General features: G+C 42.7%; 2 protein-coding genes across 7 annotated transcripts in view; one reads left to right on the forward strand and one right to left on the reverse strand.

The window, feature by feature from the left end:
* Window positions 1–14,982, reverse strand: part of LOC139754581 (regucalcin-like) — a 549,227-nt gene that overhangs the window by 93,015 nt on the left and 441,230 nt on the right. The gene's annotated exons all lie outside the window — the stretch shown is intronic.
* The window catches only part of LOC139754584 (inositol monophosphatase 1), a 116,911-nt gene that overhangs the window by 76,253 nt on the left and 25,676 nt on the right, over window positions 1–14,982 (forward strand). For 2 of the 4 annotated variants that reach the window (XM_071671984.1, XM_071671987.1), the window contains exon 6: window positions 14,264–14,415. The exons of the other annotated variants lie outside the window; for them this stretch is intronic. In XM_071671984.1, the coding sequence (XP_071528085.1) occupies window positions 14,264–14,415 (152 nt within the window). The remainder of the gene's footprint in view (window positions 1–14,263; window positions 14,416–14,982) is intronic. 4 annotated transcript variants of the gene reach the window in all.

Consider the following 14,982-nt stretch of genomic DNA (forward strand, 5'->3'; position numbering starts at 1 on the left):
TTGCGGCAGGGGTGCGTGAAGTCTCCATGGTTGTTTAATTTGTTTATGCGTGGGGTGGTTAGGGAGGTGAATGCAAGAGTTTTGGAGAGAGGGGCAAGTATGCAATCTGTTGTGGATGAAAGGGCTAGGGAAGTGTCAGTTGTTGTTCGCTGATGATACAGTGCTGGTGGCTGATTTGGGGTGAGAAACTGCTGAAGTTGGTGACTGAGTTTGGTAAAATGTGTGAAAGAAGAAAGCTGAGAGTAAATGTGAATAAGAGCAAAGTTATTAGGTACAGTAGGGTTGAGGGACAAGTCAGTTGGGAGGTAAGTTTGAATGGAGAAAAACTGGAGGAAGTGAAGTGTTTTAGATATCTGGAAGTAGATTTGGCAGCGGATGGAACCATGGAAGCGGAAGTGAGTCACAGGGTGAGGGAGGGGGTGAAGATTCTAGAAGTGTTAAAGAATGTGTGGAAGGCTAGGACATTATCTCTGAAAGCAAAAATGGATATGTTTGAAGGAATAGTGGTTCCAACAATGTTACATGGTTCCGAGGCATGGGCTATAGATTGGGTTGTGTGGAGGAGGGTGGATGTGTTGGAAATGAGATGTTTAAGGACAATATTTTATGTAGGGTGGTTTGATCGAGTAAGTAATGAAAGGGTAAGAGAGATGTGTGGTATTGAAAAGAGTGTGGTTGAGAGAGCAAAAGAGGGTGTATTGAAATGGTTTGGTCATGTGGAGAGAATGAGTGAGGAAAGATTGACAAAGAGGATATATGTGTCATAGGTGGAGGGAACGAGGGGAAGTGGGAAACCAAATTGGAGGTGGAAAGATGGAGTGAAAAAGATTTTAAGTGATCGGGGCCTGAACATGCAGGAGGGTGAAAGGCTTGCAAGGAATAGAGTGAATTGGAATGATGTGGTATACCAGGGTTGACATGCTGTTAGTGGATTGAACCAGGGCATGTGAAGTGACTGGGGTAAACTATGGAAAGTTTTGTGGGGGCCTGGATATGGAAAGGGAGCTATGGTTTCAGTGCATTATACATGACAGCTAGAGAGTGAGTGTGAACGAATGCGGCCTTTGTTGTTTTTTCCTAGCACTACCTCGCAGGCGTGCGGGGAGAGGGGGATGTCATTTCATGTGTGGCAGGCTGGCTATGGGAATGAATGAAGGCAGCAAGTATGAATTATGTACATGTGTATATACGAATATGTCTGTGTATGTATATATACGTATACGTTGAAATGTATAGGTATGTATATGTGCGTGTGTGGACATGCATGTATATACGTGTGTATGTGGGTGGGTTGGGCCATTCTTTTGTATATATATATATATATATATATATATATATATATATATATATATATATATATTCCCTGGGGATAGGGGAGAAAGAATACTTCCCACATATTCCCTGCATGTCGTAGAAGGCGACTAAAAGAGAAGGGAGCGGGGGGCTAGAAATCCTCCCCTCTTTTTTTTTTTATTTTCCAAAAGAAGGAACAGAGAAGGGGGCCAGGTTAGGATATTCCCTCAGAGGCCCAGTCCTCTGTTCTTAACGCTACCTCGCTATGGCGGGAAATGGCGAATATTATAAAAAAAATATATATATATATATTTTTTTTTGCTTTGTCGCTGTCTCCCGCGTTTGCGAGGTAGCACAAGGAAACAGACGAAAGAAATGGCCCAACCCACCCCCATACACATGTATATACATACACGTCCACACACGCAAATATACATACCTACACAGCTTTCCATGGTTTACCCCAGACGCTTCACATGCCCTGATTCAATCCACTGACAGCACATCAACCCCGGTATACCACATTGATCCAATTCACTCTATTCCTTGCCCTCCTTTCACCCTCCTGCATGTTCAGGCCCCGATCACACAAAATCTTTTTCACTCCATCTTTCCACCTCCAATTTGGTCTCCCTCTTCTCCTCGTTCCCTCCACCTCCGACAAATATATCCTCTTGGTCAATCTTTCCTCACTCATTCTCTCCATGTGCCCAAACCATTTCAAAACACCCTCTTCTGCTCTCTGAACCACGCTCGTTTTATTTCCACACATCTCTCTTACCCTTATGTTACTTACGCGATCAAACCACCTCACACCACACATTGTCCTCAAACATCTCATTTCCAGCACATCCATCCTCCTGCGCACAACTCTATCCATAGCTCACGCCTCGCAACCATACAACATTGTTGGAACCACTATTCCTTCAGACATACCCATTTTTGCTTTCCGAGATAATGTTCTCGACTTCCACACATTCTTCAAGGCTCCTAGGATTTTCGCCCCCTCCCCCACCCTATGATCCACTTCCGCTTCCATGGTTCCATCCGCTGCCAGATCCACTCCCAGATATCTAAAACACTTTACTTCCTCCAGTTTTTCTCTATTCAAACTTACCTCTCAATTGACTTGACCCTCAACCCTACTGTACCTAATAACCTTGCTCTTATTCACATTTACTCTTAACTTTCTTCTTTCACACACTTTACCAAACTCAGTCACCAGCTTCTGAAGTTTCTCACATGAATCAGCCACCAGCGCTGTATCATCAGCGAACAACAACTGACTCACTTCCCAAGCTCTCTCATCCCCAACAGACTTCATACTTGCCCCTCTTTCCAAAACTCTTGCATTCACCTCCCTAACAACCCCATCCATAAACAAATTAAACAACCATGGAGACATCACACACCCCTGCCGCAAACCTACATTCACTGAGAACCAATCACTTTCCACTCTTCCTACACGTACACATGCCTTACATCCTCGATAAAAACTTTTCACTGCTTCTAGCAACTTGCCTCCCACACCATATATTCTTAATACCTTCCACAGAGCATCTCTATCAACTCTATCATATGCCTTCTCCAGATCCATAAATGCTACATACAAATCCATTTGCTTTTCTAAGTATTTCTCACATACATTCTTCAAAGCAAACACCTGATCCACACATCCTCTACCACTTCTGAAACCACACTGCTCTTCCCCAATCTGATGCTCTGTACATGCCTTCACCCTCTCAATCAATACCCTCCCATATAATTTACCAGGAATACTCAACAAACTTATACCTCTGTAATTTGAGCACTCACTCTTATCCCCTTTGCCTTTGTACAATGGCACTATGCATGCATTCTGCCAATCCTCAGGCACCTCACCATGAGTCATACATACATTAAATAACCTTACCTACCAGTCAATAATACAGTCACCCCCTTTTTTAATAAATTCCACTGCAATACCATCCAAACCTGCTGCCATGCCGGCTTTCATCTTCCGCAAAGCTTTTACTACCTCTTCTCTGTTTACCAAATCATTTTCCCTAACCCTCTCACTTTGCACACCACCTCGACCAAAACACCCTATATCTGCCACTCTATCATCAAACACATTCAACAAACCTTCAAAATACTCACTCCATCTCCTTCTCACATCACCACTACTTGTTATCACCTCCCCATTTGCGCCCTTCACTGAAGTTCCCATTTGCTCCCTTGTCTTACGCACTTTATTTACCTCCTTCCAGAACATCTTTTTATTCTCCCTAAAATTTAATGGTACTCTCTCACCCCAACTCTCATTTGCCCTCTTTTTCACCTCTTGCACCTTTCTCTTGACCTCCTGTCTCTTTCTTTTATACATCTCCCACTCAATTGCATATTTTCCCTGGAAAAATCGTCCAAATGCCTCTCTCTTCTCTTTCACTAATAATCTTACTTCTTCATCCCACCACTCACTACCCTTTCTAATCAACCCACCTCCCACTCTTCTCATGCCACAAGCATCTTTTGTGCAATCCATCACTGATTCCCTAAATACATCCCATTCCTCCCCACTCCCCTTACTTCCATTGTTCTCACCTTTTTCCATTCTGTACTCAGTATAGTATGTAAGTAGGAGAGATGGCCAGAGAGCGTTATTGGATTACGTGTTAATTGACAGGCGCGTGAAAGAGAGACTTTTGGATGTTAATGTGCTGAGAGGTGCAACTGGAGGGATGTCTGATCATTATCTTGTGGAGGCTAAGGTGAAGATTTGTATGGGTTTTCAGAAAAGAAGAGTCAGTTGTTGTTCGCTGATGATACAGCGCTGGTGGCTGATTCATGTGAGAAACTGCAGAAGCTGGTGACTGAGTTTGGAAAAGTGTGTGGAAGAAGGAAGTTAAGAGTAAATGTGAATAAGAGCAAGGTTATTAGGTACAGTAGGGTTGAGGGTCAAGTCAATTGGGAGGTGAGTTTGAATGGAGAAAAACTGGAGGAAGTGAAGTGTTTTAGATATCTGGGAGTGGATCTGGCAGTGGATGGAACCATGGAAGCGGAAGTGGATCATAGGGTGGGGGAGGGGGCGAAAATCCTGGGGGCCTTGAAGAATGTGTGGAAGTCGAGAACATTATCTCGGAAAGCAAAAATGGGTATGTTTGAAGGAATAGTGGTTCCAACAATGTTGTATGGTTGCGAGGCGTGGGCTATGGATAGAGTTGTGCGCAGGAGGATGGATGTGCTGGAAATGAGATGTTTGAGGACAATGTGTGGTGTGAGGTGGTTTGATCGAGTGAGTGTACGTAAGGGTAAGAGAGATGTGTGGAAATAAAAAGAGCGTGGTTGAGAGAGCAGAAGAGGGTGTTTTGAAGTGGTTTGGGCACATGGAGAGGATGAGTGAGGAAAGATTGACCAAGAGGATATATGTGTCGGAGGTGGAGGGAACAAGGAGAAGAGGGAGACCAAATTGTAGGTGGAAAGATGGAGTGAAAAAGATTTTGTGTGATCGGGGCCTGAACATGCAGGAGGGTGAAAGGAGGGCAAGGAATAGAGTGAATTGGAGCGATGTGGTATACCGGGGTTGACGTGCTGTCAGTGGATTGAATCAAGGCATGTGAAGCGTCTGGGGTAAATCATGGAAAGCTGTGTAGGTATGTATATTTGCGTGTGTGGACGTATGTATATACATGTGTATGGGGGGGGGTTGGGCCATTTCTTTCGTCTGTTTCCTTGCGCTACCTCGCAAACGCGGGAGACAGCGACAAAGTATAATAAAAAAAAAATATATATATATATATATATATATATATATATATATTCTTGGGGATAGGGGAGAAAGAATACTTCCCACGCATTCTCCGCGTGTCGTAGAAGGCGACTATAGGGGATGGGAGAGGAGTTGCTAGAAACCCTCCACTCCTTGTGTTGTAACTTTCTAAAAGAGGAAGCAGAAGGAGTCACGCAGGGAGTGCTCATCCTCCTCGAAGGCTCAGATTTGGGTGTCTATGTGTGTGGATGTAACCGAGATGAGAAAAAAAGGAGAGACAGGTAGTATTTTTGTGGAAAGGAACCTGGATGTTTTGGCTCTGAGTGAAACAAAACTCAAGGGTAAAGGGGAAGAGTGGCTTGAGAATGTTTTAGGAGTAAAGTCAGGGGTTGGTGAGAGGACAAGAGCAAAGGAAGGAGTAGCATTATTCCTAAAACACGAGTTGTGGGAGTATGTGATAGAGTTTAAGAAAGTAAACTGATATGGGTAAACTGAAAGTGGATGGAGAGAGATGGGTGATTATTGGTGCATATGCACCTGGGCATGAGAAGAAAGATCATGAGAGGCAAGTGTTTTGGGAGCAGCTGAGTGAGTGTGTTAACAGCTTTGATGCACAAGACCAGGTTATAGTGATGGGTGGTTTGAATGCAAAGGTGAGTAATGTGGCTGTTAAGGGAATAATTGGTGTACATGGGGTGTTCAGTGTTGTAAATGGAAATGGTGAAGAGCTTGTAAATTTGTGTGCTGAAAAAGGACTGGTGATTGGGAATACCTGGTTTAAAAAGAGAGATAAACATAAGTATACATATGTAAGTAAGAGAGATGGCCAGAGAGCGTTATTGGATTACATGTTAATTGATAGGTGTGTGAAAGAGAGACTTTTGGATGTTAATGTGCTGAGAGATGCACCTGCAGGGATGTCTCATGATTATCTTGTGGAGGCGAAGGTGAAGATTTGAAGAGGTTTTCAGAAAAGAAGAGTGGGTGTTGGGTTGAAGAGAGTGGTGACAGTAAGTGTGCTTGGGAAAGAGAATTGTGTGAGGAAGTACCAGGAGAGACTGAGTGCAGAATGGAAAAAGGTGAGAGCAAAGGACATAAAGAGAGTGGGGTAGGAATGGGATATATTTAGGGAAGCAGTGATGGCTTGCGAAGAAGATGCTTGTGGCATGAGAAGCGTGGGAGGTGGGTAGATTTGAAAGGGTAGTGAGTGGTGGGATGAAGAAGTAAGATTATTAGTGAAAGAGAAGAGAGAGGCATTTGGATGATTTTTGCAGGGAAACAGTGCAAATGAGTGGGAGATGTATAAAAGAATGAGGCAAGAGGTCAAGAGAAAGGTGCAAGAGGTGAAAAAGAGGGTAAATGAGAGTTGGGGTGAGAGAGTATCATTGAATTTTAGGGAGAATAAAAAGATGTTTTGGAAGGAGGTAGATAAAGTGCGTAAGACAAGAGAATAATGGTAACATCGGTGAAGGGGGCTAATGGAGAGGTAATAACAAGTAGTGGTGATGTGAGAAGGAGATGGTGTTAGTATTTTGAAGGTTTGTTGAATGTGTTAGATGATAGAGTGGCAGATATAGGGTGTTTTGTTCGAGGTGGTGTACGAAGTGAGAGGGTCAGGGAGAACGGTTTGTTAAACTGAGAAGAGGTAGTGAAAGCTTATGGAAGATGAAAGCCGGCAAAACGGCGGGTTTGGATGGTATTGCAGTGGAATTCATAAAAAAAGGGGGTAACTGTGTTGTTGACTAGTTGGTGAGGATATTCAATGTATGTATGGCTCATGGTGAAGTGCCTGAGGATTGGCGGAATACATGCATAGTGCCATTGTACAAAGGCAAAGAGGATAAAGGTGAGTGTTCACATTACAGAGTTATAAATTTGTTGAGTATTCTTGGAAAATTATATGGGAGGGTATTGATTGTGAGGGTGAAGGCATGCACAGAGCATCAGACTGGAGAAGAGAAGTGTGGTTTTGGAAGTGGTAGAGGATGTGGGATCAGGTGTTTGCTTTGAAGAATGTATGTGAGAAATACATAGAAAAACAAATGGATTTGTATGTAGCATTTATGGATATGGAGAAGACATATGATAAGAGTTGATAAGAGATGCTCTGTGGAAGGTATTAAGAGTATATGGTGTGGGAGGCAAATTGCTAGAAGCGGTGAAAAGTTTTTATAGGATGTAAGGCATGTGTACGAGTAGGAAGAGAGGAAAATGACTGATTCTCAGTGAATGTCGGTTTGCGGCAGGGGTGCGTGAAGTCTCCATGGTTGTTTAATTTGTTTATGCGTGGGGTGGTTAGGGAGGTGAATGCAAGAGTTTTGGAGAGAGGGGCAAGTATGCAATCTGTTGTGGATGAAAGGGCTAGGGAAGTGTCAGTTGTTGTTCGCTGATGATACAGTGCTGGTGGCTGATTTGGGGTGAGAAACTGCTGAAGTTGGTGACTGAGTTTGGTAAAATGTGTGAAAGAAGAAAGCTGAGAGTAAATGTGAATAAGAGCAAAGTTATTAGGTACAGTAGGGTTGAGGGACAAGTCAGTTGGGAGGTAAGTTTGAATGGAGAAAAACTGGAGGAAGTGAAGTGTTTTAGATATCTGGAAGTAGATTTGGCAGCGGATGGAACCATGGAAGCGGAAGTGAGTCACAGGGTGAGGGAGGGGGTGAAGATTCTAGAAGTGTTAAAGAATGTGTGGAAGGCTAGGACATTATCTCTGAAAGCAAAAATGGATATGTTTGAAGGAATAGTGGTTCCAACAATGTTACATGGTTCCGAGGCATGGGCTATAGATTGGGTTGTGTGGAGGAGGGTGGATGTGTTGGAAATGAGATGTTTAAGGACAATATTTTATGTAGGGTGGTTTGATCGAGTAAGTAATGAAAGGGTAAGAGAGATGTGTGGTATTGAAAAGAGTGTGGTTGAGAGAGCAAAAGAGGGTGTATTGAAATGGTTTGGTCATGTGGAGAGAATGAGTGAGGAAAGATTGACAAAGAGGATATATGTGTCATAGGTGGAGGGAACGAGGGGAAGTGGGAAACCAAATTGGAGGTGGAAAGATGGAGTGAAAAAGATTTTAAGTGATCGGGGCCTGAACATGCAGGAGGGTGAAAGGCTTGCAAGGAATAGAGTGAATTGGAATGATGTGGTATACCAGGGTTGACATGCTGTTAGTGGATTGAACCAGGGCATGTGAAGTGACTGGGGTAAACTATGGAAAGTTTTGTGGGGGCCTGGATATGGAAAGGGAGCTATGGTTTCAGTGCATTATACATGACAGCTAGAGAGTGAGTGTGAACGAATGCGGCCTTTGTTGTTTTTTCCTAGCACTACCTCGCAGGCGTGCGGGGAGAGGGGGATGTCATTTCATGTGTGGCAGGCTGGCTACGGGAATGAATGAAGGCAGCAAGTATGAATTATGTACATGTGTATATACGAATATGTCTGTGTATGTATATATACGTATACGTTGAAATGTATAGGTATGTATATGTGCGTGTGTGGACATGCATGTATATACGTGTGTATGTGGGTGGGTTGGGCCATTCTTTTGTATATATATATATATATATATATATATATATATATATATATATATATATATATTCCCTGGGGATAGGGGAGAAAGAATACTTCCCACATATTCCCTGCATGTCGTAGAAGGCGACTAAAAGAGAAGGGAGCGGGGGGCTAGAAATCCTCCCCTCTTTTTTTTTTTATTTTCCAAAAGAAGGAACAGAGAAGGGGGCCAGGTTAGGATATTCCCTCAGAGGCCCAGTCCTCTGTTCTTAACGCTACCTCGCTATGGCGGGAAATGGCGAATATTATAAAAAAAAATATATATATATATATATATATATTTTTTTTTTGCTTTGTCGCTGTCTCCCGCGTTTGCGAGGTAGCGCAAGGAAACAGACGAAAGAAATGGCCCAACCCACCCCCATACACATGTATATACATACACGTCCACACACGCAAATATACATACCTACACAGCTTTCCATGGCTTACCCCAGACGCTTCACATGCCCTGATTCAATCCACTGACAGCACATCAACCCCGGTATACCACATTGATCCAATTCACTCTATTCCTTGCCCTCCTTTCACCCTCCTGCATGTTCAGGCCCCGATCACACAAAATCTTTTTCACTCCATCTTTCCACCTCCAATTTGGTCTCCCTCTTCTCCTCGTTCCCTCCACCTCCGACAAATATATCCTCTTGGTCAATCTTTCCTCACTCATTCTCTCCATGTGCCCAAACCATTTCAAAACACCCTCTTCTGCTCTCTGAACCACGCTCGTTTTATTTCCACACATCTCTCTTACCCTTATGTTACTTACGCGATCAAACCACCTCACACCACACATTGTCCTCAAACATCTCATTTCCAGCACATCCATCCTCCTGCGCACAACTCTATCCATAGCTCACGCCTCGCAACCATACAACATTGTTGGAACCACTATTCCTTCAGACATACCCATTTTTGCTTTCCGAGATAATGTTCTCGACTTCCACACATTCTTCAAGGCTCCTAGGATTTTCGCCCCCTCCCCCACCCTATGATCCACTTCCGCTTCCATGGTTCCATCCGCTGCCAGATCCACTCCCAGATATCTAAAACACTTTACTTCCTCCAGTTTTTCTCTATTCAAACTTACCTCTCAATTGACTTGACCCTCAACCCTACTGTACCTAATAACCTTGCTCTTATTCACATTTACTCTTAACTTTCTTCTTTCACACACTTTACCAAACTCAGTCACCAGCTTCTGCAGTTTCTCACATGAATCAGCCACCAGCGCTGTATCATCAGCGAACAACAACTGACTCACTTCCCAAGCTCTCTCATCCCCAACAGACTTCATACTTGCCCCTCTTTCCAAAACTCTTGCATTCACCTCCCTAACAACCCCATCCATAAACAAATTAAACAACCATGGAGACATCACACACCCCTGCCGCAAACCTACATTCACTGAGAACCAATCACTTTCCACTCTTCCTACACGTACACATGCCTTACATCCTCGATAAAAACTTTTCACTGCTTCTAGCAACTTGCCTCCCACACCATATATTCTTAATACCTTTCACAGAGCATCTCTATCAACTCTATCATATGCCTTCTCCAGATCCATAAATGCTACATACAAATCCATTTGCTTTTCTAAGTATTTCTCACATACATTCTTCAAAGCAAACACCTGATCCACACATCCTCTACCACTTCTGAAACCACACTGCTCTTCCCCAATCTGATGCTCTGTACATGCCTTCACCCTCTCAATCAATACCCTCCCATATAATTTACCAGGAATACTCAACAAACTTATACCTCTGTAATTTGAGCACTCACTCTTATCCCCTTTGCCTTTGTACAATGGCACTATGCATGCATTCTGCCAATCCTCAGGCACCTCACCATGAGTCATACATACATTAAATAACCTTACCTACCAGTCAATAATACAGTCACCCCCTTTTTTAATAAATTCCACTGCAATACCATCCAAACCTGCTGCCATGCCGGCTTTCATCTTCCGCAAAGCTTTTACTACCTCTTCTCTGTTTACCAAATCATTTTCCCTAACCCTCTCACTTTGCACACCACCTCGACCAAAACACCCTATATCTGCCACTCTATCATCAAACACATTCAACAAACCTTCAAAATACTCACTCCATCTCCTTCTCACATCACCACTACTTGTTATCACCTCCCCATTTGCGCCCTTCACTGAAGTTCCCATTTGCTCCCTTGTCTTACGCACTTTATTTACCTCCTTCCAGAACATCTTTTTATTCTCCCTAAAATTTAATGGTACTCTCTCACCCCAACTCTCATTTGCCCTCTTTTTCACCTCTTGCACCTTTCTCTTGACCTCCTGTCTCTTTCTTTTATACATCTCCCACTCAATTGCATATTTTCCCTGGAAAAATCGTCCAAATGCCTCTCTCTTCTCTTTCACTAATAATCTTACTTCTTCATCCCACCACTCACTACCCTTTCTAATCAACCCACCTCCCACTCTTCTCATGCCACAAGCATCTTTTGTGCAATCCATCACTGATTCCCTAAATACATCCCATTCCTCCCCCACTCCCCTTACTTCCATTGTTCTCACCTTTTTCCATTCTGTACTCAGTATATGTATGTAAGTAGGAGAGATGGCCAGAGAGCGTTATTGGATTACGTGTTAATTGACAGGCGCGTGAAAGAGAGACTTTTGGATGTTAATGTGCTGAGAGGTGCAACTGGAGGGATGTCTGATCATTATCTTGTGGAGGCTAAGGTGAAGATTTGTATGGGTTTTCAGAAAAGAAGAGTGAATGTTGGGGTGAAGAGGGTGGTGAGAGTAAGTGAGCTTGGGAATGAGACTTGTGTAAGGAAGTACCAGGAGAGACTGAGTACAGAATGGAAAAAGGTGATATATATACAGTCACATATATATACATGTATATATATATACATCAGACTGTATATATATACAGTCTGATGCTCTGTACTTGCCTTCACCCTCTCAATCAATACCCTCCCATATAATTTACCAGGAATACTCAACAAACTTATACCTATATATATATATATATATATAGTGGGGAAGAGCAGTGTGGTTTCAGAAGTGGTAGAGGATGTGTGGATCAGGTGTTTGCTTTGAAGAATGTATGTGAGAAATACTTAGAAAAGCAAATGGATTTGTATGTAGCATTTATGGATCTGGAGAAGGCATATGATAGAGTTGATAGAGATGCTCTGTGGAAGGTATTAAGAATATATGGTGTGGGAGGCAAGTTGTTAGAAGCAGTGAAAAGTTTTTATCGAGGATGTATGGCATGTGTATGTGTAGGAAGAGAGGAAAGTGATTGGATCTCAGTGAAAATATGTTTGCGGCAGGGGTGTGTGATGTCTCCATGGTTGTTTAATTTGTTTATGGATGGGGTTGTTAGGGAGGTAAATGCAAGAGTTTTGGAAAGAGGGGCAAGTATGAAGTCTGTTGGGGATGAGAGAGCTTGGGAAGTGAGTCAGTTGTTGTTCGCTGATGATACAGCACTGGTGGCTGATTCATGTGAGAAACTGCAGAAGCTGGTGACTGAGTTTGGTAAAGTGTGTGAAAGAAGAAAGTTAAGAGTAAATGTGAATAAGAGCAAGGTTATTAGGTACAGTAGGGTTGAGGGTCAAGTCAATTGGGAGGTAAGTTTGAATGGAGAAAAACTGGAGGAAGTAAAGTGTTTTAGATATCTGGGAGTGGATCTGGCAGCAGATGGAACCATGGAAGCGGAAGTAGATCATAGGGTGGGGGAGGGGGTGAAAATCCTGGGAGCCTTGAAGAATGTGTGGAAGTCGAGAACATTATCTCGGAAAGCAAAAATGGGTATGTTTGAAGGAATAGTGGTTCCAACAATGTTGTATGGTTGCGAGGCGTGGGCTATGGATAGAGTTGTGCGCAGGAGGATGGATGTGCTGGAAATGAGATGTTTGAGGACAATGTGTGGTGTGAGGTGGTTTGATCGAGTAAGTAACGTAAGGGTAAGAGAGATGTGTGGAAATAAAAAGAGCGTGGTTGAGAGAGCAGAAGAGGGTGTTTTGAAATGGTTTGGGCATATGGAGAGAATGAGTGAGGAAAGATTGACCAAGAGGATATATGTGTCAGAGGTGGAGGGAACAAGGAGAAGTGGGAGACCAAATTGGAGGTGGAAAGATGGAGTGAAAAAGATTTTGTGTGATCGGGGCCTGAACATGCAGGAGGGTGAAAGAAGGGCAAGGAATTGAGTGAATTGGATCGATGTGGTATACCGGGGTTGACATGCTGTCAGTGGATTGAATCAGGGCATGTGAAGCGTCTGGGGTAAACCATGGAAAGATGTATAGGTATGTATATTTGCGTGTGTGGACGTATGTATATACATGTGTATGGGGGTGGGTTGGGCCATTTCTTTCGTCTGTTTCCTTGCGCTACCTCGCAAACGCGGGAGACAGCGGCAAAAAACAATATATATATATATATATATATATATATATATATATATATATATATATATATATATATATGTAGGTACATTAGGTTATTAGGTACAGTAGGGTTGAGGGTCAAGTCAATTGGGAGGTAAGTTTGATTGGAGAAAAACTGGAGGAAGTAAAGTGTTTTAGATATCTGGGAGTGGATCTGGCAGCGGATGGAACCATGGAAGCGGAAGTGGATCATAGGGTGGGGGAGGGGGCGAAAATCCTGGGAACCTTGAAGAATGTGTGGAAGTCGAGAACATTATCTCGGAAAGCAAAAATGGGTATGTTTGAAGGAATAGTGGTTCCAACAATGTTGTATTGTTGCGAGGCGTGGGCTATGGATAGAGTTGTGCGCAGGAGGATGGATGTGCTGGAAATGAGATGTTTGAGGACAATGTGTGGTGTGAGGAGGTTTGATCGAGTAAGTAACGTAAGGGTAAGAGAGATGTGTGGAAATAAAATGAGCGTGGTTCAGAGAGCAGAAGAGGGTGTTTTGAAATGGTTTGGGCACATGGAGAGAATGAGTGAGGAAAGATTGACCAAGAGGATATATGTGTCGGAGGTGGAGGGAACGAGGAGAAGTGGGAGACCAAATTGGAGGTGGAAAGATGGAGTGAAAAAGATTTTGTGTGATCGGGGCCTGAACATGCAGGAGGGTGAAAGGAGGGCAAGGAATAGAGTGAATTGGATCGATGTGGTATACCGGGGTTGACGTGCTGTCAGTGGATTGAATCAGGGCATGTGAAGCGTCTGGGGTAAACCATGGAAAGCTGTGTAGGTATGTATATTTGCGTGTGTGGACGTATGTATATACATGTGTATGGGGGTGGGTTGGGCCATTTTCTTTCATCTGTTTCCTTGCGGTACCTCGCAAATGCGGGAGACAGCGACAAAGCAAAAGAAAAATATATATTATATATATATTCCCTGCCAAATACATACCAGGTTTAAAATATGGTGTCCTAAGCACTAAGGTTTAAAAAATGGCAGATGTACTAGATTTAGATGTGTGTGGCTAGTTAAATGGCTTATGAGACTTATTATGCATATGAGTTTTTGCTGATTTTGCCCATCTTGGGGAGACACCTTATTTTATTACCATGGTTGGCACTTGAAGAGATAATGGTTACAAATGTTAGCAGTTATCTTATTTTGAAGAGAACCTTTATGGCTGTTATTGTATTAAAAACACCACATTCTTGTTTCTTCTCTCCTTAGAATCCGTGCCATGGGCTCATGCACCTTGAATATGTGTTATGTAGCAATGGGTGGCGTTGATGTTTGCTTTGAGTTTGGAATTCATGCATGGGACATGGCAGCTGGTTACCTGGTTGTAACAGAGGCAGGGGGAGTGGTCATTGATACTGAGGGTAGGTGCTTTTTATATGTTTACCCTGAGCAGGTTGTTAGATTTTATTGAAATGCAGCAAGCATGGGTTGTAGATGACTCATGATTTATGATATTGTGTAGTAGATTGGCTTTTCAAATTTGTTAATGAATTATTCACTGTATTTGACTGTATTAGAATGAAAACCCTCCATAACCATATAGTTATTTTTAGTTTATTCTATCCACTGTATATTATGGCATGGGAAACAATAATCCATGAGAAAATGAATACTGAGGAAGGGAATAAGGAAGATTGCTGTATGTATTACACCATCATATTTGTGTACATCTTTTGTTCTGTAATTACCTATTTGCACTGTATGGGGAAGGAGTTTTACACTCACAGGGCCCTATCTCTTCAACACTTTCAGCTATCATACCACATCTTGAATTTATGTATGCTGTCTGCCTTAACTACGCCCTCACTTGTATTCCATTCATCCACCTTTCTTATAGTTACTTCTTTACATCTTTTTGAGCAAGTTTCTCTATTAATTTCATGTTATGCCCTCTGTGGTTTCAGAAGTGGAAGAGGATGTATAGATTA

The sequence above is a fragment of the Panulirus ornatus genome, chromosome 17 (assembly GCF_036320965.1).
Source record: "Panulirus ornatus isolate Po-2019 chromosome 17, ASM3632096v1, whole genome shotgun sequence".
NCBI classification, from domain to species: domain Eukaryota; kingdom Metazoa; phylum Arthropoda; class Malacostraca; order Decapoda; family Palinuridae; genus Panulirus; species Panulirus ornatus.